The following is a 20,716-nucleotide window of genomic DNA, read 5'->3' on the forward strand; positions in this document are numbered from 1 at the left end:
ACCTCGTGCCCTCTGACCTGAAAGGATGCATGCAAGCCCCGTAGTGGCTAATGGCTAATGTACTAAGCATTATTGCCAAGGAGCAAGCAAGCAAGCAAGCAAGCAGCGTGCTGGCCAGTAGCCGGCGCGGCGGATCTCGCTGCTCGCTGGTTTATGATGTACTCGGATGATGGAAGGTGGTGTGGTGGTGGTCGCATGTGGTGTGATGGCGCCCCGCAATCTGCCATGGCAGAGACGAAAACGCGTCCGACACCGGCGAGGCGAGGCGTCGCGAGATGGAAAGCTGCCCCTCTGGCGTGAAGCACGCGACTCACTTGCGGGGTGGAAGCGAATGTGTTGATTATTGATGGATGACAGTCTGGTGGTGTGTGTGGTGGTGGTGGCTGTCAACGCCTAGGTAGGGAGGGAGGGAGAGACAAGCAAGCGAGCAAGCCGACCGACCGGGAAGCAGGGAGAGCGAGTGACAGGGGGATCGCTATGTTGAGGTTGTACGTGCAGGGTTGAGCGGGCGGCAAGGGCCGGCGTCCCTGGGGGTCTTTCTCGATGCTTGGTTTTTCGACTAACTTTGTAAATTTCTAGAATCTGCAGATTTGGATTTCAATCTATTGTACTCCGAGCAGCAAAGAAATGCACGACAGATTACACAGGGCTCATTCAAGCATGATAGCCAGCTCATGAGCACTTCAAGCGAGCGGCGGGGTAGTGGTGGTGATGGTGTAAACGAGCGGACAACCATAGCACCGGTACTTCAAACACAAGGAAAAGATTTGAAAAAGCCATATGCCAACTTTCTTTCTGATTCCACTTTGAGACGCGCCTATCTCCCGAAATCAATCACTCATGTCAATTCAGTTGGTTTCAGCGAGCAGTCGGCATGGTTTTGGGGCCGAAGACGTCGTCAAGCAGGCCGTTCCAGAACTGCTTGAAGCCGGCGACCTCGGCGTTGGAAGAAGGGGCACGGGGTTTGAGCGACGACTCGGAGATGCCGTGGAAGTCGATGGAAGAGTTGTCCGTAACGTCGGACAGGGCGGACGGCGGGTGGAAGTAGGTCGTGTCGGCCGAGACGGTGCTGATGATGGGGCGCATGGGGGCAGGCTGGCGAGAGGGGTTGCTCGTCAGCCGTTTGGGGACTCGTTTCAGGGGGTGCAATTGATAAACTCACCTCTGGCGTCTCGGTCTCGAGCACTTGGGCCCGGGGTGAGCTGAAGTTGACTTGGGGGAGCAGCGGGACGCGCACGGGAAAGGCAGAGGGGCTGTCAACGGCAACGGACTCGGGGAGATAGGCAAAGTCGATGGTGGAGCTGTCGTTCACGGCCTTGAGGACACGGCTGGTGTTGAAGTGGCGGGTAGGCTGGGCAGGGGCGGCGTCAACAGCAGACGGAATAGGACGTTTCCTGTCCTTCTCGATGGCGGTGCTGAAGCCGCGAGCATGCAAGTCGGTGGTCAAACGGTCGGTAAGCTACGGAAACGGCAACCACGGTTAGCTGTTTTCTAGACAAGTTGATGCTCGGCAGACGTCAAAACAAACCTCAGCCAAAGAGCCGGCCGTGGGCAGATTCCTGCGGGCGCATTCGGCTCGAAGACCTGCCACGTCGTTTGGAATGTTGACCTTGGGGCGCTCCGACGATGCGAGCAGCGGCGAAGCGTACTCGGCAGGGCCGGTCAAATGCAAACGGCGGACCCAGACCTGCCTGCCATGGGACGACAGGTACTTGAGGGACCGCATGGAGGAGGCTCTGCTGGCGGACATGATGTTGGTGGGTTCAATTGAAGTGTTGGGAAGCGAGTATGTGTAGATGGATGGAGATGATGCAGCAGCGGAGGCGGGAAAGTGAGGTGGGCCAAGCAGGGGAACAGAGCGAGAGGATGCGGGCCAAGAGAGGAGAGATGGAAACGGATGGCCGCGGGGGGGAGGGAGGCAGGCAGGCTTATGAAGGTTTCACGGGAGCATTCCAGACGATAAGGTAAGACGCGTGAGAGCTGATCAGTCCGAGCTGGCCCGTTGTTGAGCGGAGGGCCAGCGGTCAGTGTCAGGGCCCGGGTCACGACTCAGTAGTCGGTCTCCGAAGCCCGCCTGGAATCATCATCTCACCACCACGACCACCGCACCCGACATTCACCTGGCACGTCGGCTCCCCGCCGGTGGCCTGCTAACCTGAGTTATAAGAAACGGCCGTCCTAGCAACGGCGCCGTCGCCGTCGCCATCCAGCTCCCCGTCCCTGGGATGCCTCGCCCACGTGAGTGAGCCTTGGCTCTTCCCGGCCGTCGCTTGCGGGCGCCGCCATGGCTTCACCCTGTGGTCCAGAGGGAGTCCAGAGGGAGACCAGAGGGAGACCAGGAGGCCGTCACGGTGCATGCGGCTGCTCCCTCTCTGCCCTCTCTGCCCTCACTCACCACCACACTGCCGTCTTGGGAAGTCGACGCCGTCTCATCGCCCTCCTCCCTGTCGTCGTGCTGCACCCCACCGCCATGTGTACCTGTAAGGTCTACGCCCTATGCCACACCAGGACAACGCACCGATGCACCTTCAACGCCCCGCTGCTGAAGCTGCCCTCACTGGCGATGGGCCTGGACGCGCTGATGTTGCTGTCGCTCGCTCTTCTCTGCTTCTCTGCTTCTCTGCTCCTCCTTTCTTCTCTTCTCTGTCCACACTCGCCTTGTCACCAAGCCAGCCTTGCCGCTTGCATTTCTCTCGCGTTACGCAACTCGCACCTCTGCTTGACCGCCTTCCCAATCCGCTGCTGTTGTGCAAAACATTGCCAAAAACATCACAGCCTTCTTGTCCACAAAGCGTTTCTCTTACTTTGTTTCTTCGTCCCTTTCCCCAGCTATTTGAACAACTTGTTCTCCAGGTCTGCTTTGCTGCATTGCACCTCGAGACTCCACTTCCATAGCCAAAATGCATCTTCGCTCTCTAGTTGGCGCTTTGGCATGCATAGTGTCGCCAGTCGTTACAGCCTTCTACCCGTACCATCCTACCCTAGCCACCGCTGCCCACCCGGATCCTGCTCACGCCAACTCCAACCCACAACCGGCTCGGTCCCTTAGCTTCTACATCCACCGCCAACCCATCAGACGCGCCAACCAGTACAAGGTCGTCAGCTCAACCGACCCGACCCACCCTGACAGCGCCGCCTTGGATCAGGATGGCTCCGATCTGACCTACTTTGCCGCTGTCAAGTTTGGGGACGACGCCACGGAATATTATTTGCTCGCCGACACGGCCGCCTCCAACACGTGGGTCATGGGAGCTGATTGCTCCACTACCGCTTGCCAAAAGCACAACACCCTGGGTAGTGCCGGTTCAAGTACGCTTGACGTGAGTTATATTCCTATTTGCCTCTGCCGCTCCTCCACCAATGTTCCGGTCCCGTGCATAAGGCATGAGTATGAGTGGTCACGAGCTGCAGCTAAAACTTTCCAGGACAAATCGGGGACATTCTCCATCGCCTATGGGAGCGGTCAGGTTAATGGGACCCTGGCAGAAGATGACGTCCAAATCGCCGGTTTCAAAGTTTCCATGACTTTCGGCCTGGCTGGATACACGTCGACCGATTTCGAATCGTTTCCCATTGACGGCGTCTTGGGTCTCGGCCGCGCAGACAAGACGACTTCGTCCGTGACCGAAGGCACCATTGTCGACGCCCTCTCCAAAGCCTCTCTTATTGACGCCAAGGTTTTTGGTATGCACCTGTCGCGGAACGCCGACGCGCAAGATGGAGAGCTCAACTTTGGCGCCCCGAATCCTGCTCGCTACGATGGCGAGCTCGCCTGGACCAATGCGATCGACAACGACCGCGGCTTCTGGGAGATTCCAATTGACGATGCAACCGTTGATGGTAGCTCGGCCGGGCTGTCTGGTCGCACCGCAATCATCGACTCTGGCACTTCGTATATTCTTGTGCCAGCCGACGACGCGGCCGCTATACACGATCTTGTCCCGCAGTCTTCCAAAAATGGTGAGGTGTACACGATCCCGTGCAGCACAACGCAAAGCTTGCAGTTCTCCTTCAACAACATTGCTTACGACATTTCGTCCCGCGACTGGGTCGGCGGCAGCGTCGGAGATGGCATATGCCAAAGCAACATCATCGCACGCCAGACTTTTGGAGACAAGCAATGGCTTGTTGGCGACGTCTTTTTGAAGAACGTCTACTCCGTCTATGATCAGGACAATGCGCGCGTCGGGTTTGGCGTCAAGTCCCAAACGAGTTCTGTTTCCAGCTCCTCCGCGGCCGAGACCCAGTCCTCAACCTCTGCCGGAACGTCCTCGTCAACTGGTTCTTCCTCGGCCGACACGTCGGCTACGAGTGGCTCCGTCTCTGATAGTTCGGTGACGTCGGTTTCGAGTGTCCCACCTATTGTCGTGCCTGGTGCTTCGACGCCGGGAACCCCAATCGGGAGTCCTGCGGCAACATCAACGCCGGGTTCACTGCCAACCGATTCTGCTGGAAGCAGAGGCTGTGGATCTCACGGGAGCTGGGCTATGGGTGCCGCCTTTGCCGGAGCAATGGTCGTGGGCGTGGTCGCATAGTTTGGCGGTGTCATGTAATGCGTTGACGAGGAAGTCACAATTACGTGTTCCAAACCAGGCAGGGCGTTCCATGGACCTCGAAAATCGATTGAGGTCTTTGTTGCCTACCAGGCTTCGCTTCTCCATGCTCCACTCGGAAATCCCCAACGCACGCCTCGCTCGGCTCAGGGCCACCGGGTCTACCTTTTGTTGTCTCTCCATATTTCCATTTACCATCTACTAATGCTAGCGGAGGCGAAAACCGGGTCGACAAGCGAGTGTGCTGATGTGGCGTGGGCAGCAAAATGATAAGAGGCAAGCAAGAGACGCCGTGCTCTTATATCATGTGCAGGGATCAGCGAGCTCAAGCCGCCGACAATCCAAAGACGCCGGGACTTGCCCCGGTGCTCTTGCAAGAGCACAAAGACGGACTGGATGTTCATATGATTAAGGGAGCAACATCTAGCGAAATCTGGGATAATCAGGGGAGGGAGTGGAACATGTGAGGAAAGCTAGGGTGACGAAGAGGCGACGATATCAGATGATGTGAAGAAGGGCTGTGAGACACAGTCAAATTTCCAAGAGGAGGCATGTACAGCAAGAGATGGATGAGTGGATGAAAAAGAAGAGTAAGAAAAATGTACATAGAATAAACAAAACATCAATTTCCAAGTTACGGAGGCACCTCGCAAGCTGTCAACAATGCACATGTCGTGTCAGATAATTTGTTCATCAACGTGGATTCGCTGGTCACACAGTTCCTGATGATGGGTTGGGTTTCCTGCTTATCGAGTAAGAAAAAGGAATCCCACAAGTTCGATACTTCCGTTGGACTGCTTCTTCGCTCAATCTGTTTAGAGGAAAAGATCCAAGTCCAAATAGAAAATGCACCAATAAAGCTTCGCCCTCGCTACTACCCGCGCGTAGGTCAACTTTAGCATTCTCCGCCTCCGCCTCCGCGGCAGATCCGCCCGCCCGCTGCACTTTTCCGCCAATAGATCTTGAGCCAATTCTAGGGACGAAAAAACTCACAAAAAATCCCAGGACTCTTCTTCCGCTACCCCCAACCACCGCTCCACTCACCATCCAATTCGAAGGCTGCCGACCTCCCAGCCTACCAACCGCACCCGCTTCCACGTCGCCGCCACCCGCCCAGCGCCCTTCGCATGCAACGCTTGTCCCTCCGCCTCCCGCGGCTGTCGCGTCCGCGCCAACATCAATTCGCGGAGCCAAGCCAGACTTCGCTCTGCCAAGCAGGCACTACAACAACACGAGGACCCTGTCGCTTCATTCGGACTGCATGCCGAGCCTCTGCGCCTTCGTATCAAAACGGGAGAGCGCACCAGCGCCCTAGACAAACGCGTCACGCGCAGCGCGCGTTGTCGACTGCCTCGCCGACCTCATCCTCGACCACTTCTTCCCGGGAACCCACCGCCGCTGTCTCGTCGCTTGTCGCCGCCAACCCCTCCCGCCGCTCCTATATTTTCGTTTCTACGACGTCGGATCCCTACCTCAACCTCTCCATTGAAGCGGCGCTGCTCGCGCGCTCGGCGGCGCACACGGCCATCCTTTTCACATACATCAACCGGCCGTGTGTTGTCATTGGGCGCAACCAGAATCCATGGGTAGAGGTGGACCTGGCGAGGTTACGGCGGCAGCGATCCCCATCCACAGGCAGAGCAAACGAGGATGAGGCGGCTGGGGAAGCGGCGGCGGCGGGGATACTAGGAGACGTGGACTTGGTCCGGCGGCGGAGCGGTGGCGGAGCAGTCTTCCACGACGCGGGCAACGTCAACTGGAGCGTCATTAGCCCCAGCAACGACTTCACGCGCGACAAGCACGGCGAGATGGTGGTGCGGGCATTGCGAGGGCTGGGAGTGGGCGCCGCGCGCGTCAATGCCAGACACGACATCGTTGTCGACCATTCAAACCCTCAGGGAGCGAGTAGTAAAGGCGACGCGGTCTCGAATGGTCGTACTCCTCGCAAGGTCTCGGGCAGCGCATACAAGCTGACCAGAGGCCGCGCGCTGCATCACGGCACGTGTCTCCTCGCCTCGCCGCACTTGGCTGCTATATCGCAGTATCTGCGGGCGCCGGCGAAGCCGTACATCCGGGCACAGGGCGTCGAGAGTGTGCGGTCGCCTGTTGCTAACGTGGGTGTAGACCAAACGGCTTTTGTGGAGGCGGTGCGGCGCGAGTTTAAAGACATGTACAGCCAGGATGCAGAAGGTGCGGAAGATGAAGAGACGGTAGTGATTGAAGTGGGAGAGGAGCAGTTGCAGGACCCAGAGGTGAAGAAGGGGTATGAGGAAATGAAGGTGCGTCTCTGCCGTCCAACCAATCTGCTCTCCTTCACTGGCATTTCATGGCCGAGAGCCGTGAACTGCTGCCATGTCGATGTATCAGCCGTCTGGCCTAGTTGACTGACGTGCAACTGCGCAAACACTCAAGACACTCGACTGGACATATCTCCAAACGCCGCGCTTCACGCTCTCCGTGCCCCCTGAAAGCGAAAACGACGACGAACCCGCACCACAAACAGAGCCCACAGGCCTATCTCCCTCGGTACGCCAATCCCAAACCCCATTCACGGCCCCAGCTCCAACCAATCGCTCCCTCTAACACGTCTCAGACCCGCATATTCCTCAACGTCCGGCACGGCGTGCTCGAAGACGGCAGCACCGTCTCGCTGCCCACAAGCACGGGCCCCGTGACGCTGGCCATGCAACAGGGCCGCGCGCTCCACCAGATTGCAGACTGGCGGCCGCTCCTGCTCGCCGGTGCGTCTGACGCCGACCAGCGCTCCTCAGCCGTGTCGCCGTCCGACGTCGACGCCGTCGCGGCGTGGTTGGCGCGCATGCTTCCCGCGGCCAACGTCGCGGCGTGATAGGCGATGAAGGTCGGGTTCTGTGCGAGCAACGGCGGCGCTGCTGTTCGTCGGGGCAGGGCACATCGGATCATGATGACTGTTTCCTTCGCTTGGGCCACGGGTAGGCGGGTAGATGATAGACGTGTAGGTCTGCCGAACGAGCAGTGGTGAGTGCGGTTTGTCTCGACCGGTGTTGTTGATCCAAGTCGCCCTGTAATCTCAGAGCGGTAGGGTCTGGCCCGGTCCGGTCCATCCCTCATGTTTCGAGTATGAGTGGGCGCGTCCTGGGTCTCGAACATGTTCAATGTGCAATACATGGGTACAGAAGCGATTAGGGAGTAAAGTGTCCCGTCATCTTGCGCGCGTCGTGCTCGTCCATAGATTGGTGGGCCTGGACCGCTTTGTATAATTCTCTCTCCTAACTGTTCACTCGTAATTTTGTGGTGATTCTCGTGCTTGGCAGATGTCGGGAGCTCCTCGAAAGTTGGACAGAGATGCCGCAACTGAGCATTCCATGAGCCTTGTTGATGGTATGGCCACTGCAGGAAAGACAAAGGATGAACTGTAAACACGTTGGACTTGGAGCGAAGTGTTGGCTGTAGGATACAAACGTGCAGCTGACAAAAGGGCAGAGAAGAAGAGAGGAGAGCCGAAGAGAAATCCTACGTGCTAGATTGACTTCCTTTTCCACTGGAGCTCGCCAGTCGTCATCTTCAGGGGTGGTCATAGAACTCGTCAATTCTCATTCATGTATGCCACTTTGGTCGCAAGAAGACTGCATTCCAAACGTCCACTGAGAGAAAAGAGCGAAAACGGGCACGTTCGACTGCCATGCTGAGATATCTCCTGCTTCCCCCTTCTGCCCCCCTGAGGGAGCTCCTTTCGTCAACATCCCGTGGCTAAATGACCACTATCGGACTGATTGCTCCATGCAACAGCTAGCGCAGCTGTCCACAATCTCATGCACCCGAGAGCCAAAGCGAAAAGACAAAAAAAATTGAGAAGGAAAAAAAAAAAAAAAAAGAAAGACGCTCACGGCATGACTCGCCATTATCCGCTGCCCTTTTACTGCCTTGCCAGTTGCCACCCGCCGCTCATCATCCGCCATGACCATAGCCCATCCATACGTGTTTGTTGTGTTGGCTGTGGCCGCAGCTGTCCGTAAATCACTCATCACTCATCGCTCATCCACCATATCCGGGTCCTTGCGGAGAGACAACAACAAGACACCTCATACATACCTCACACCTCACAACTCGCGCGTCGTGCCAACAAAGCAGCAGAGAAAGAAAAAAAGGCAGCTAGCTAGTCAGTCAGTTAGCAAAAAAGCCGCCTGATCAGCCTCAGCCCCAGCCGCGGCCGCCGCGGCAACCCCCCCCTCGCTCTCTTTCTCTCGGTCTCTCCCTGACGATCAGTCAACAGATCAGTCAACACACGGACGCCGTGCGGAGGCACCGGTGAGTCTGTTGGCAGGCGAGGAATTTTGTTTTGTTTCTAGAAGGCCAGCAGAGCAATGATTGATGGCCATGGCGAGTCAGGCTGGGTGGAGAGGCTCGGTCGGTAAACTCGGTACGTCGGGTGTGTTGAGTCGTGTCGTGCTGCGGGGAGCGGCGGGAGTGTGTGCGTTCCTGCGTGCGTGGACAGAGACAATGGACGGATTGACTGGAGGGAGGCTTGGGGTGAGATGGCGGGCTAGCTAGCTGGCTTTGTGCGGTTGGTGTCTATCCGCTTGTCGTCTGCTAGTGAGGAAGTACATGCTGTCTCTCTCTCTCTGTGGAGTGACGACGACAAAGATGTGGAGACGACGGAAACGTCTCCAGGTCATTATGTTCGCCTGCTCGCTCCCCGTCCGTCGCTCGCTCACCAGGAGATGTGATAGTACGGGGTGAGAAGAAGGCCATGGCGCAAGAATTGCCAAAGACAGCAAGCGAGTGACGAAACCGCCAGGCAGGCAGGCAGGCAGGCAGGCAGGCAGGCAGAAAACCCGAAAGCTCCGTTTATATCCGTCGGAACCCCCCAGCATCCAGCAGCCAGCAGCCAACGAGCACGTACAGTACGGCAGTCGGCGACGCCGCGAGTCCGACCGACCGAGACCGTACGTCCGTCTAGTTGTCCGTTCGGTCCAAAAAGAGCTGATCCAGGGAGTTTTAGGTGGCTGGCTGGCTGGCTGGCTGGCTGGCTGCCGGAGCGTCAGGGACCCGGGCAGACAGGTACGGGGGTGGATGCATGCGGGGGTGGGTTGGCGTTAGTCAGGGACGGACGGGGGACACGAGTAGTGGTGGTGGTGAGCGAATTTGGAGGGAGCGTGGAGTGCGAGCGAACCGGGGGAGGCGGCGGCGGGGGCATGGTGAGCGATGCGTTGTAGCAAGGAGAGTTGAATTGAGCTGATTTTGTGTGAAATGGTAGCGGTGGTTTGCGTGTATGGTGGAGTATACGCTTCGGCAGCTGTGGCGCATTAGTGGTATGTAAGTACATAGCCCAGCCACACTGCTACTTCAGGCATTTCAGGCTCTAGATAGTGTTAGTTGAGAAGATAGGCCTGGAAACAAGGCATCATGTACATGGCATTAAAAAAAAAAACGGCGGCATACCTGCTTACTTGTGGTGGGTTAGCTTACACAATTGACGGCCATCACTCGACCGCATCCTCCAAGCCAACGTTCAATCCGCATTCAACATCCAGATGCATCCACACGTGTCGAAATGCACATTTCGAAAAAATAAATTCAGGATGTACAAATGTGGCGGGGACGGCAGGCAGACAGGCAGGGGTAACACAAGCCAAAAGACAAGAGAAAAAAAACAACAGGTAAGCGGGACCGCTACGCCCCCCGCCACAGCCGCCAGGAACCGATGGAGACAAGGGGCAGGGAAAGGGGGGCGGCAATCCAACGGGCCAAGCTAGCCAGCTGCCAGCCAGCCAGGGCGACACACGGAGAGGCGTGGGCTGGCGAGAGCCGGAGAGAAAAAGGGGAGCCGGTTCGTTGTTGGTGGTGCGATGCGGGGGGGGGGGGGGGGGGGGGGGGGGGGGGAAGGGGGGAAGAAGCTCATCATCATCAGCAGCAGCGGCAGCGGCAGCAGCAATGTCAGGCCAGCAGGGCTCTCCGAGGCTGGAGACGCGAGACTTGGGGCCCCGCCGTTGGTGGGTACTGCCATGTATCTTTTCCGTCCCTGGTAGAAAGTGGGCAGATGCGAAATGGAGGAATGGGTGGATTGTTGGAGTCAGAGAGTAGAGTCTCCATCATCATCTCCGTTGTCGTCTGACTGATCTGACACTACTGCTGCGCGCTCGCTTGTTGGCTTTTTTAGGTGCTGTGCTGTGCCTCCAGACGAGGTTTTCTTCTTTTCCGTTGATCCCGTTTTCGTCTGTTTGTTTTGGGGGTGAAATGGAAGTGCCGTGCCGCCCTATCACTATCTGCAAAGTTTCTCTTCAGCTTTCCTTTTTGGACGACACTGGCCATCGTGAGTAACTCGATTCAATTCCTGCTACCGTTGCTTGTGCGCCACCATAACAGAGGAGCTTGGAATGAAGGAATAATCGCTAATACTTCCGTAGCACCATCATCGTACCATACACGTACCGACCTACTGCTTCGCAGCTCCGCAGCAGGGCAGGCACTACCGACGCGGCGACGAAAAAAATTAATAGAGCATCGCACGGGGCCGGGCGATCCCAAAGCGCGGGGGGAAGGGGAGGGATGTGGATGGGCTCCGCTGGCATGAGTCGCCTGGCCCGCTGGCCTAAGAGAGAGCGCCTGCGTGCCTGCTTGCCTGCTCGTCAGTCGACGACGACGACGGCGACCCGCCGCGCTGGACCAGCAGAGTGGAGAAACGGACGGCATTGAGGAGGTTGGTGCCCGCGCACACTCGGCGGCGGTCCCGCCGTCATGCGGAACTTGTGCCACGGGTTCCGACGGGGGCGAGCGTGCACAACCGGGCGTCGCCGTCGTTGATGCCCTCCTGGCCCCCCTCTCTGCCCCCCTCCGCCTCCGTGCCCCCCCGTGTTGTGCGCAAAATCCACACACACACACACACACACCGCTTGGCGTCGCTGGCGCAGCCTGAGGCGTGTATGGCGGCCGGCATCAGTATCGTCATCGATGGATGAAATGAGAAGGACCTATCCAAGGGGGGCACAGCGGCAAGTGGGTTGGGGGGTTGTTTGTAGATGGACGTGTGTAGGCACAGGCGCTGCAGTCTCGAGTCTGGACTCGCAAGTTTGCTGGTCTGTCCCGTCCCGCTCATTCTTTTCGTGAACCTCTTCGTCGTCGGGGTTGGGTCGGGGATCAAGAGGCGTCAGTCAGACACAATGGCGCAATCTTTATGGATACGTTCTGCATGATGGCCACTACGTGCTGCTGTCAATTTTGGGAGACAGGAAAGGGGGCAGATTTGACGTAGGACTCGGAACTCTTGCTTCCTTCCAGCTGACGACGAGCGCGCATGGAAAGTGAGAGGGCACAAAGGAGAGGAATGTTGCAGCGCACAGAGAGTCTGTCGGGGCAATCTGATCAAAGAGTGTGATTGGTGTTGGTCGAATGATGAGCGACGACGGGTAGGCACATCATGGAGATTGCGAGGCACAGCAACAAAGAGTCGTCCCAAACGGCGATACCCTCTGCGGCTAGCGAGCTACCTACCAACATGTCTTGCTGTCGGCGGTTCCGTCTCGTGACATGTTGCTGCGCGCTTCCAAACTCTAAATCGGAAAAATCGTCCCTCGGCTTGGGTCCAAAGCGCGCTCTGCGCTGCGCTGTGCCATGTATGCGGTGCTGTGCTCTCCTCTGTAGGTATCCCGAATGTTGCCCCTCGTCCGTCCTGTGCTGCAAGAATCCAGCGGTAAGCCAACCCAGCGTCTAGGTACTGTACATAGTCGCCCCTCTCTCCTCTCCCGAGTTCCAACAAACTTTTTTGTCGGCGTTGCACAACACTTTGTGAAATACGAGCCCGGGATCGGCCGAGGGAGTGTGGGCGACGGAGCAACAGCGGAGCGAGCCTCCTGTTGCTATCTTTTTTTCTTTTTTTTTTTCCTTTTTCATTTACCGTCATTGCGCTGCTGCTAGACGTTTCTGTGAACCCGAATCCAGGGGCACTAGTCACTACCTGAAGGCGTGCTCCCGCAGCGGATGGTGATAGGTGCCGGGCTTATGTAATAGTGGTGGGAGGGGGCGCGCGCGGGAACAGTCGGACGGGCCCAGCAGCAAGCACAAGCAGCAGGGCCAAAAGCCAAAACTGCGGCGGTGTCGGAAAGGGGTGGCCAGAGAGTCCAACCCAGCACATCTGGACAACAGGACACGTCCCGTCGGACGGACAAGGCGGTCAAGCGCGCAGCTTGTGAATTGGTCGGTAGGGCATCAATCAACAGAAAAAAGTCTATGGTGAGTGACGGATCCTGCGTACCGGAGCCACGGCCAGCTGGTCAAAGCCAGGGACTAAAACTGTAACAGAATCCCGCCGCTTTGGGAGCGCGGCTCGATTGGCAGCCTCTCATCGCGATTGACTAGCGCTCCTGTGACGCAAAAAGGTTGTTCAGCACGAAAAAAAAAAAAAAAAAAAAAAAGAGTTGGCAGACCCTCAAGGTACAGACTGTACGCGCAAATTGCCCCCCAGTCACCATCGCACACCCTCTTTTGCGCTTGCGCTCCGGAATTCGGCGCTGAGAGTTTGTCCCTGGGAGCCGGATCTGTCCGACCATGTTCCTTGCTGGAGAGCAACGAGAAATGGGCGACATCGGAGAGGAGGGATTGGCACTGGAGATGAGTCGAGCCGTCCCCCAGCATCGATGGTGTACGTAGATGGCGAGCGAAAATTTGCGCGGCATCAAGAAGACATCGGCCATGAAAATGACGAGCAGGCTGCTGGCGGCCCGTCCGTGAGCACGATGACGTGGGGCGTCGTCGCAGGCGTGTGGGCAGTCAAGGCTTGGAGAGGGGAAAGCTGCTGCAAGATGAGTAGCTCCCTGCTCAGCACATGTCCAGAGCTACAAGGACGTGGGTCCGGCGGATACAAGTGGGTGCGCGCTGCGAATGCTATTGTTTTGGCCATGGATATGATGTCGTTGGCGACAGCTCATCATCAGCAATTGGCGGTCCAGACTACTGCGCGGACATGGAGGTAGTCGATGGAACAGCAAAGAGTGTGGGGAGCAGCACCGTGGCTTGACTAAGAGAATTGCTGTATTTAGACAAGGTGCTCGGCGGCCAAGAGAAGTGATGTCGACGGCAAAGGAGCGGCGGAGGTTGTTCCTGATGATGCCCAGCCGAGTCTTTGTTGCGCTGTTGTTGTTGATGTTTGTGGATATGCCATTGGCGCAGGGCGTGGCTGGCCATGAGTGGCTCGACGTATACTTAGTGACGTGAAGAAGTCGGAGCGATGAAACGAGCACAGATGGGCGGTGGTGTGAGTGACCTCGACGCGACCTTTTGTTGCGCAGCTTTTCGGACGCGTGCTCGGGAGCGTCAGGGTTAGGTTGGAGGAGAGGCCCGCGACGGGCCGCTGCCCTGGGCTGGCTGGCGCCTCTGACTGGCTCGGTTTCGGGGCCCTTCTCCTGGCTGCTCGATTGCTCTCGATTGCTCGATTGCTCCATGTGTGGTTACTATGGGTCTGTTTTCCACGACAGAACCAAGTCACCAGACTGCGTCTGCCGTGGCCCAATCGCTCGTTGCCCGTGGCATTGATGATGTGCTGCCCGCAGCGCAGCGCAGCAGGACGCCTAGCCTTGCACTGCGACTGCGAGTGCCGTCATTCTTACATCCAACCAAGGGGCCACGACGACGACGACGACGACGACGACGACGACGACGACGACGACGACGACGACGACGACGACAACCAGAGCACAAGCCCACTGCCCACCACACACAGCCAGGCTCAGGCAGGGCATGCGGACACCAAGGTCGCGGGAAATCTGCCCGACCCTTGTCCCGGCCTTGTCTCAGCGAAGGCGGCCAATCGCTCGCTGGCCGCTCCGCACGCCACCGTCGACATTGCTGCACGCCATTTGGTAGTGGTGGCGAATATATACATTGTGTCTCGATGAGGGTGGGGAGAGCGGAGGCCCAGTGCCAGGGACAAGCAGCCGTGGCTGTGGGCTTGGGCTTGGACGAGGGGAGGGCAGCAGAGAAATTGCAAATCGCTCGCCGCGTGCGCGTGACAGGGCCGTCTCAGCGCAGGGCTCGTCACCTGCGACGATGCGATGTGCAAGGAACGTGTGGGGGACTTCACCGCTCGCCCACACGGGACTTGATGGAGGGAGTCTGGAGGGATTTGTGCATCGTGTTCCGTCGTCATAGTTGTGCTTGCTTCTACCGCGGGAACTCGTCGTCGGTGCTGTCAGGGACGACCCCACCCAGAGTCACACTGTCCTTCACGCCACCGTCACGTCGATGTGGGGAGAGGGCTCCATGTCTCAAATCCGCAGGTGCACCGTCGACCAAGGCATTGCTTTTTGGGTTCAAATTTTTTTCATTTGCTTCAAAGGGGGCTTGTTGCCCGCTTGTTCGCGCCTACATACACTTGACAGTGTATAGCGCTCCAGAGTCCGTTGGCTCTAACCTGGAAACATGAACTGATGGGAGAGACCACCATGGCCATGATGGAACAACAAAAGACTGCACATGAACTCCTGACCATTTGTGACAAACCAGTCCCCAGCCCTGCCGTGGCAATGCATCCCAAGCACCAGTCCCAAACCATCGTGATACCTACACCGCGCTAATCCCAGAGTAACCCACCAAGAGGCCAAACAATAAAGCAGAGGGAACATCTCTCACCGCCCCTTCACCCCTGGCATCGACCACAAAGAGAAGAGAGAAGATTGATCAGTCATGTCGAGGTCAACAAGTAGAAAAGACGAAACTTTTTTTGGTAGAGGGACACACTGCAAGCCTCTCGTGTCGAAGAAGAACAACTCCTGATAGATGTGTGTTGGGGAAGGCGGGTCCGTGTCTTGCCCAAACTTTTTGTGTTTTTTTCGTGTGCATGCACCAAGGAGCAATGCTTGAAGAGGGAGAAAGCCGACACCAGAGAGTCGATGGGCCATTATAGTGCAATTAATGCAGAACAATAAGATGAGGCTGCGAGGTGTGTCCTCGAAGAAGCGAGCGGCCGTGCCTTGCGGCGGCGACGGCAGCTAGAGTTTTGGGCCCACAACAAGCAGGGCGTAGAAGGTTCGAAGCAAAGGCGAAACATGCCAGAAGGACTCCAGCAGCGCAAGGCCGTCGGGGGTTTCAAACAAGAGGCCTGACGTAGGGCTTGGCTGCGGGAGGATCGGGAGGTGTTCGAAACGACGGGCTTAGGCCGACTGTTTCCGTCTTCGCATGTCGCGCACCTGGTCGAAGGCGTGGGCATAACTTCTCAACTCGTTGGCGGCTTGTGCGGACAAGCCTTGGGTTGCGGGGTAGGCCATGGAGTTGAGCGAGGATTGCGAGGACGAGGGCGTGAGCAGGCGGTTCTCGCCAAGAGTCGAGGAGGAGGATGATGATGATGATGATGATGTCGAGTGCGAGGAGGCGTGGGAGAAGTAGGATTGCTGTCTCGGCGAGGCAGAGCTTGGACTGGTTGGAGTCGAGTCCCGGGCGGACGAGGTCTTGAAGTTCAAGGGCGAAGAGAGGTAGAAGCCGGTAGGAGTGCCGCCGGTTGATGAAGCGTAAGAGGAGGGGGCCGAGGTGTTTGTGGTGAAGTCGGCGGCTTTGTCGAGGTCAGCGAGACGGCAGGCCTGGGAGCAGTAGGCGCCAGTCTCAATCTGCCTGTCGCAGGTGAGGCAAAAGTCGTGGGACCACTCGGCGGCCATTGTGTAATTGGATGTTGATGTTGTGGTTGCGGTTGTGGGAGAGATTGTAGGCGGGAGCGGGGGGGGGAATATATCGGAGAGGTGTTTGGATGAGTCAAAGGCGGGTGGAGATGATGTGCTCAGGCAGGCGATGTTGTCAGAGGGAGCGCAATGAGGAAGGAAAATTGGCTCATGGACAGGTGCGGGTGTAGCTTGGGGCTAGGAGATGAAGGCGGGAGATGGCGAGGGGAGGCAGCTCTCTTGTATGAAGATGGTGGCTTTGGTCGAGTCGGGCGGAGGCCAATCAGGGCGGGCGAGGGCGGGCGTGCGCTGCAGGTCAGTGAGAGGTGCTGAGGTGTGTGTGAGCCCATTCGGGCAGAAGGCAGAAGCAGGCACCCAGTCGCAATGCCAGAGCCAGGGCAGGGCAGGGCAGGGCATGCGCAGGTGCAGGTGCAGGTGCAGGCCGGATCAACTTGCATAAAGGGCGAAGAGGGTGAGGTGGATGGATGCAGTGGGTGCAGTGGGTGCAGTGGAGAGTCCGGGTGCAGGGCAGGGCAGGGCAGAGAAAGACACCAGGTCTGCCCCTGCCCCGATCTGCCGCCAGGCCACGGCAATCACTTTTTTCTTTTTCTCTCACTTTTTTATTCTTTTTTATTTTCTCTTTTTTTTTGCGTTTTATTATTTTGGTCGTAGCGCGAGCGGCGCCAGTTATTCCTCTGAGGTGTTTCATGGCCGACACCACGACTCGACTCGACTCGACTCGACTCTCTTGGCTGCCGTCCTCTCTCTCTCGCTGCCATCTTTCCACCCACTGCCTCTCTCTCTCGCTCTCGCCCATCAGGCCAGCTCACGCCAGCCGCCAGCCGCCAGCCGCCAGCCCGCCATGTCCCATGTCGCCCGCCCAAAATCCTCAACTTATTACATACATGCGCAATGTACTCACTCTGCCTGCATTAGCCACACGCTACCGCTTCCTTGGTGCCCGCCGTCAAATATCACGCCGCAAGCCGCCAAGCCTCCTGGACAATCCTCCCACTTGCTCCCACGCCCACAGCCCAGTCACACGGCATGAACCGTCACCACCACGACAACACCCATCCTCAACTCCCTCAGCCCTGTCCCCATTCTGATTCTCAGGAATTCAACAGGTCATCCACGCCCGTCTGGAATGAGAGACGTCGTCGCAGCCACTGTGAGCTTATCTCCAGCCTCGGTGCGCCCCTCGCTCATCTTGCAACCATCCCACTCTTCGCCCTCGGACCATCCAGCTATCCAGCTCCCACGGCGACGGTGCATTTGTCACGCTTAGCCCAGAGCCGCTCATCTCTCTGCCCACTGTCGCATTGTGCCTTCAAGGCAGCCGCTTCGCCTGCCAGTCTCCACACATGTAGGTATTTTGGTCGGCCAAAATTCTATTGGAGCACGTGCATCAATCTCGGGCACGCTGCAGCTCCTCCTCGAGCAGCCAGCCACTCCGCTTGACTCGCATATGTGCCTCTTCGGATCCCTATCCAACAGGGTGCTAGGCCTAGCCGCCGCCGACTCTGTGACCGTCGCCACCGGGCTTCCCTTTTTTTTTTTTTTTTTTTCCCCATTGTCTGTCTGATGTCCTTGCCTCTCTGGCTGCAGGGCTCGACCATTTGTTGGTGGCTGAGCCAACAATTGTTGCACGCTAGCCTCGCTCCGTTGATAGTGGCCGGCGCCGCAGTCTGCCGTTTGCTGCGACCACCGGCATGCAGCATCGAGGAGAGAGCCATTTATTTCACTTGGCAGTCGAAGAACGAGGCCGCTTCATAGTCGCCGAAATTCCATCTCTGCCTCTGTCCTTGGTGGACCTACGCCACCACGAGGCTTTGTCGACAATGTCTCAGCGCCTGCAGCAGCATGGCTGGAAAAAGAAAACATGCCCATCCATCTCATCGCCGCGGTTGCGAGATCCTGCACGTCTTCAGCACCCGCTTCGGCCTGTGTCCAAAGGCAACAAAGATCGTCGTCGTGGACATCATTGCCCTCTGGCGACATCCCTGCGCCAAGTGCCGTTGGCGTCAATTACTGCAGTCCAATTTCTTTCACTCGATGCCATCATTCCCAAGAATTGTGCTCATGGTCACTTCTTGGTACACGTGGTTTGCCGCATACGTGCATTGGGGAAACCAATATGCTTTGCGCCTTAGCCGCAACATTGCTTCTCAACCCGCACTGACTCTCTGTACAACCTCAGGGCTATGCATCCGCAAACTATACTCAACCAAAGGTGACGCTCGCCGAACTGCACGGAACAACGAGACTCCGTTCTCTCCTTTTGCTCGTTTGCAGTCTTGCTCGCCCTCTGGCATTGTCCGTCCCCGTCACCGTACGACGTTGGAGAGCATACTGCGTTATCTCTGCGATGCTTGGCCCAGCGTCAGACGCCGTGTTACCCCAGAAAACATGCTTTGATGCATCGAGCGCGTGCGATGGGCATGCTCCTTCTTCACACCTTGGGCCCCAGGGCCAGACGCATGTATGTGCTTCAAGTCAGGTCGCTTACTCGCAAATGTACCCTTCGTCCAGCTCTGCGTTCCTGACCCATTCAGAATATCCCTGCAGCTATTCCATTCCGCTTTCGTGTCTCTGCATCGCTCTGACGCTTGAAACAGACCGTTGAGCCGATGGCACGCATAATGGCAGCGAGGAGCGTTGTGCAAGCGGACAATTACAGCAGTACCATTGTGTCATTGGCAGTGCAACAATCATGCCTCTCCACTTTACTTATCTTCTACTTCCCACTTCAACATGCCACGCCAGGGACGCTGAAACCAATTTGGCAAGGGTGAGTGTGGGGTGCAGCTGGCATTCGTGCTGGACAATCAAAGCAGCAAGGCCAACAGCCCTTCTTCCGTACCACGGCAGCGATCGTGATGCAGCGCATCCATCCTCGGCGACCTCGGACTCGAATGGTGCAAGAGCAGCAAGCAAACTTTGCCTCGGGCTCATGTCGTCCGTTCAATCACCTGATCCAGCCCGCCAGCTTGGGAAGACAGCAAGGTAGCTTGCTAGCCAGCTACGCGAAATGGCCCATTGCTGATTACGAGGGCTCTCTGCTGGCGCGTCGCCCGAAGTGCATTCTCGCACGTAGCCACAGTCAGGCCACGCGTCTGCACTTTTGGACGGCTACATGGCGATCAGCGTGTGGGTACTGAAGGGGGGGAGGAGGACATGGACAGAGGAGCGTGGGAGCTCGAGGGAGCAGAGGATGGGCTGCCAAAGATCGGCAGACGCCCCGGCCCCGCATGCGCTGCGGGCCGCGGCCGCTCTCTTGCTTCTCCCACGATGGTCTCTTTGGTCTGGCTTCCCCTCTCGCAGCCTAGTGGTTGCCTACCCCTACTCGACCTACGCCTCTTTCCTTGGTGTGTTTTGATGAGACATGTTTCTTTTGTTTCGTCGACTCTGTTTTCTCAACTCCCTTCTATGACGACGGAGCCACCTACTCCGCGCCTTCGCTTTGCCGCCCGCCTAGTCGATGCTTCTCCACCTGATCATCAAATCTTTATCAAGAGCCACTCTCGGCCGGCCCCGTCTCCGCGCTATGGTCTGGAAGGTGGGCTTTGTCTTGACACAAGCCATTACTCGCGCGACTCCCTTATCACACATTTTTCACAGCCGCTGTGTCCGACAGACGGCCCCAGGAGCCGCTTTGATGACTTTCTGTTGACGTCGAGGCCTCGTCAGAAAACAGCAGCCGGAATCAGCCTGCGACAGGCACAAGGCAAATGCTGCCAGGAGCACCAGCTGCCGGAATGGTGTGGCAAGGACTGCACGCCCAGCACCTGTCCGGTTGGCCCAGCGAGTGGAGAAGATCCTGTCGCTAATGAGATGTACGCCGCCTGTTGGCTTACGGCAGTAGGTGGCTGTCTGGGCTGGCCCTGTGGCTTTTCTACGAGCAGAGGCACACCGCAGAGCTCATAGGTGGCGAACCAACACTCTTCTCCGCCACTGATCCAGGCCATAATAAAAGCAAATATGACATGTCAATTTTGCGTGGCGGCGCTATCAGCACCGTACCTTCACGAACGGGAGGGGCTCATGCACGTTCTAGGACCTCGAGCCGATGGATGCTCAACACATCCGCCTCTGCTCCCTGGAGCAACCTCTCTCACCACGCCGACCTCGCAGGGTGCGCCCAAACATGATGGCGCTGAGGTCAATGGCTCTTTGGCTGATGACATGCTCTGTTTCGCCCCAATCCACGTGGACGAATTGCCGTACTGGTCGACACATCGCATTCTGGTCTTGCAGGCCCGCCGGCACTGGCAGCAACTGCGAAATTGATTGCGGCAGCAGAGGTCCGAAGACTCGAAAGGGTCTGGCCTGGCCTTCGGAAATCAACAACAGGGCAAATCGTCGTCTGGCCATTTACTGCCCTGATCGCTTCCAAGCTGCCGTGCTTACCTGAGCCGGGGCACACTCCTAGCCCTTCACCTGCGTCAGTCCTAGGAACTTGTGCACATTTCGGCTAATCGACCGTGATACACATTGCATGCTTGCAGCGGGGTCGAAATGTCCATCATTATGATTGACATG

The 20,716-nt window shown here is 57.5% G+C and overlaps 9 protein-coding genes across 9 annotated transcripts; 6 read left to right on the forward strand and 3 right to left on the reverse strand.

The window, feature by feature from the left end:
• Positions 1-533: 533 nt before the first annotated feature.
• On the reverse strand, positions 534-1,897 carry J3D65DRAFT_613138 (uncharacterized protein). The gene is made up of 3 exons (XM_066799087.1): positions 1,529-1,897; positions 1,163-1,459; positions 534-1,095 (listed from the first exon to the last, which is right to left on the reverse strand). Exons 1-3 carry the CDS (start codon positions 1,748-1,750, stop codon positions 859-861), a joined length of 756 nt encoding a protein of 251 aa, XP_066658547.1. The 5' UTR covers positions 1,751-1,897; the 3' UTR covers positions 534-858.
• A 732-nt stretch (positions 1,898-2,629) lies between these two features.
• Positions 2,630-4,640, forward strand: J3D65DRAFT_207494 (rhizopuspepsin-1 precursor). Its single transcript, XM_066794465.1, has 2 exons — positions 2,630-3,320; positions 3,426-4,640. Exons 1-2 carry the CDS (start codon positions 2,901-2,903, stop codon positions 4,533-4,535), a joined length of 1,530 nt encoding a protein of 509 aa, XP_066658548.1. The 5' UTR covers positions 2,630-2,900; the 3' UTR covers positions 4,536-4,640.
• A 1,174-nt stretch (positions 4,641-5,814) lies between these two features.
• J3D65DRAFT_664662 (uncharacterized protein) lies at positions 5,815-7,401 on the forward strand (the record flags this gene model as incomplete). The annotated part of the gene is made up of 4 exons (XM_066802758.1): positions 5,815-5,835; positions 5,888-6,832; positions 6,966-7,079; positions 7,147-7,401. The coding sequence occupies 4 exons, from the start codon at positions 5,815-5,817 to the stop codon at positions 7,399-7,401; spliced, it is 1,335 nt and encodes a 444-aa protein (XP_066658549.1).
• A 1,282-nt stretch (positions 7,402-8,683) lies between these two features.
• J3D65DRAFT_207631 (uncharacterized protein) lies at positions 8,684-9,519 on the reverse strand. Its single transcript, XM_066794466.1, has 2 exons — positions 9,138-9,519; positions 8,684-9,087 (listed from the first exon to the last, which is right to left on the reverse strand). Exons 1-2 carry the CDS (start codon positions 9,404-9,406, stop codon positions 8,811-8,813), a joined length of 546 nt encoding a protein of 181 aa, XP_066658550.1. The 5' UTR covers positions 9,407-9,519; the 3' UTR covers positions 8,684-8,810.
• A 909-nt stretch (positions 9,520-10,428) lies between these two features.
• On the forward strand, positions 10,429-11,187 carry J3D65DRAFT_207739 (uncharacterized protein). The gene is made up of 3 exons (XM_066794468.1): positions 10,429-10,612; positions 10,668-10,845; positions 10,940-11,187. Exons 1-3 carry the CDS (start codon positions 10,580-10,582, stop codon positions 11,104-11,106), a joined length of 378 nt encoding a protein of 125 aa, XP_066658551.1. The 5' UTR covers positions 10,429-10,579; the 3' UTR covers positions 11,107-11,187.
• Positions 11,188-13,880: 2,693 nt separating this feature from the next.
• On the forward strand, positions 13,881-15,256 carry J3D65DRAFT_207788 (uncharacterized protein). Its single transcript, XM_066794470.1, has one exon. It carries the CDS (start codon positions 13,981-13,983, stop codon positions 14,947-14,949), a length of 969 nt encoding a protein of 322 aa, XP_066658552.1. The 5' UTR covers positions 13,881-13,980; the 3' UTR covers positions 14,950-15,256.
• On the reverse strand, positions 15,231-16,276 carry J3D65DRAFT_207755 (uncharacterized protein). Its single transcript, XM_066794469.1, has 2 exons — positions 15,496-16,276; positions 15,231-15,330 (listed from the first exon to the last, which is right to left on the reverse strand). Exon 1 carries the CDS (start codon positions 16,172-16,174, stop codon positions 15,677-15,679), a length of 498 nt encoding a protein of 165 aa, XP_066658553.1. The 5' UTR covers positions 16,175-16,276; the 3' UTR covers positions 15,231-15,330; positions 15,496-15,676.
• Positions 16,277-17,921: 1,645 nt separating this feature from the next.
• J3D65DRAFT_207805 (uncharacterized protein) lies at positions 17,922-18,748 on the forward strand. The gene has a single exon (XM_066794471.1). It carries the CDS (start codon positions 18,038-18,040, stop codon positions 18,590-18,592), a length of 555 nt encoding a protein of 184 aa, XP_066658554.1. The 5' UTR covers positions 17,922-18,037; the 3' UTR covers positions 18,593-18,748.
• A 60-nt stretch (positions 18,749-18,808) lies between these two features.
• On the forward strand, positions 18,809-20,176 carry J3D65DRAFT_207957 (uncharacterized protein). Its single transcript, XM_066794474.1, has 2 exons — positions 18,809-19,180; positions 19,255-20,176. The coding sequence occupies exons 1-2, from the start codon at positions 18,888-18,890 to the stop codon at positions 20,099-20,101; spliced, it is 1,140 nt and encodes a 379-aa protein (XP_066658555.1). The 5' UTR covers positions 18,809-18,887; the 3' UTR covers positions 20,102-20,176.
• The last annotated feature ends 540 nt before the right edge of the window (positions 20,177-20,716 follow it).

This window comes from Phyllosticta citribraziliensis, assembly GCF_038025025.1.
Source record: "Phyllosticta citribraziliensis strain CPC 17464 chromosome Unknown J3D65scaffold_2, whole genome shotgun sequence".
NCBI classification, from domain to species: Eukaryota; Fungi; Ascomycota; class Dothideomycetes; order Botryosphaeriales; family Phyllostictaceae; genus Phyllosticta; species Phyllosticta citribraziliensis.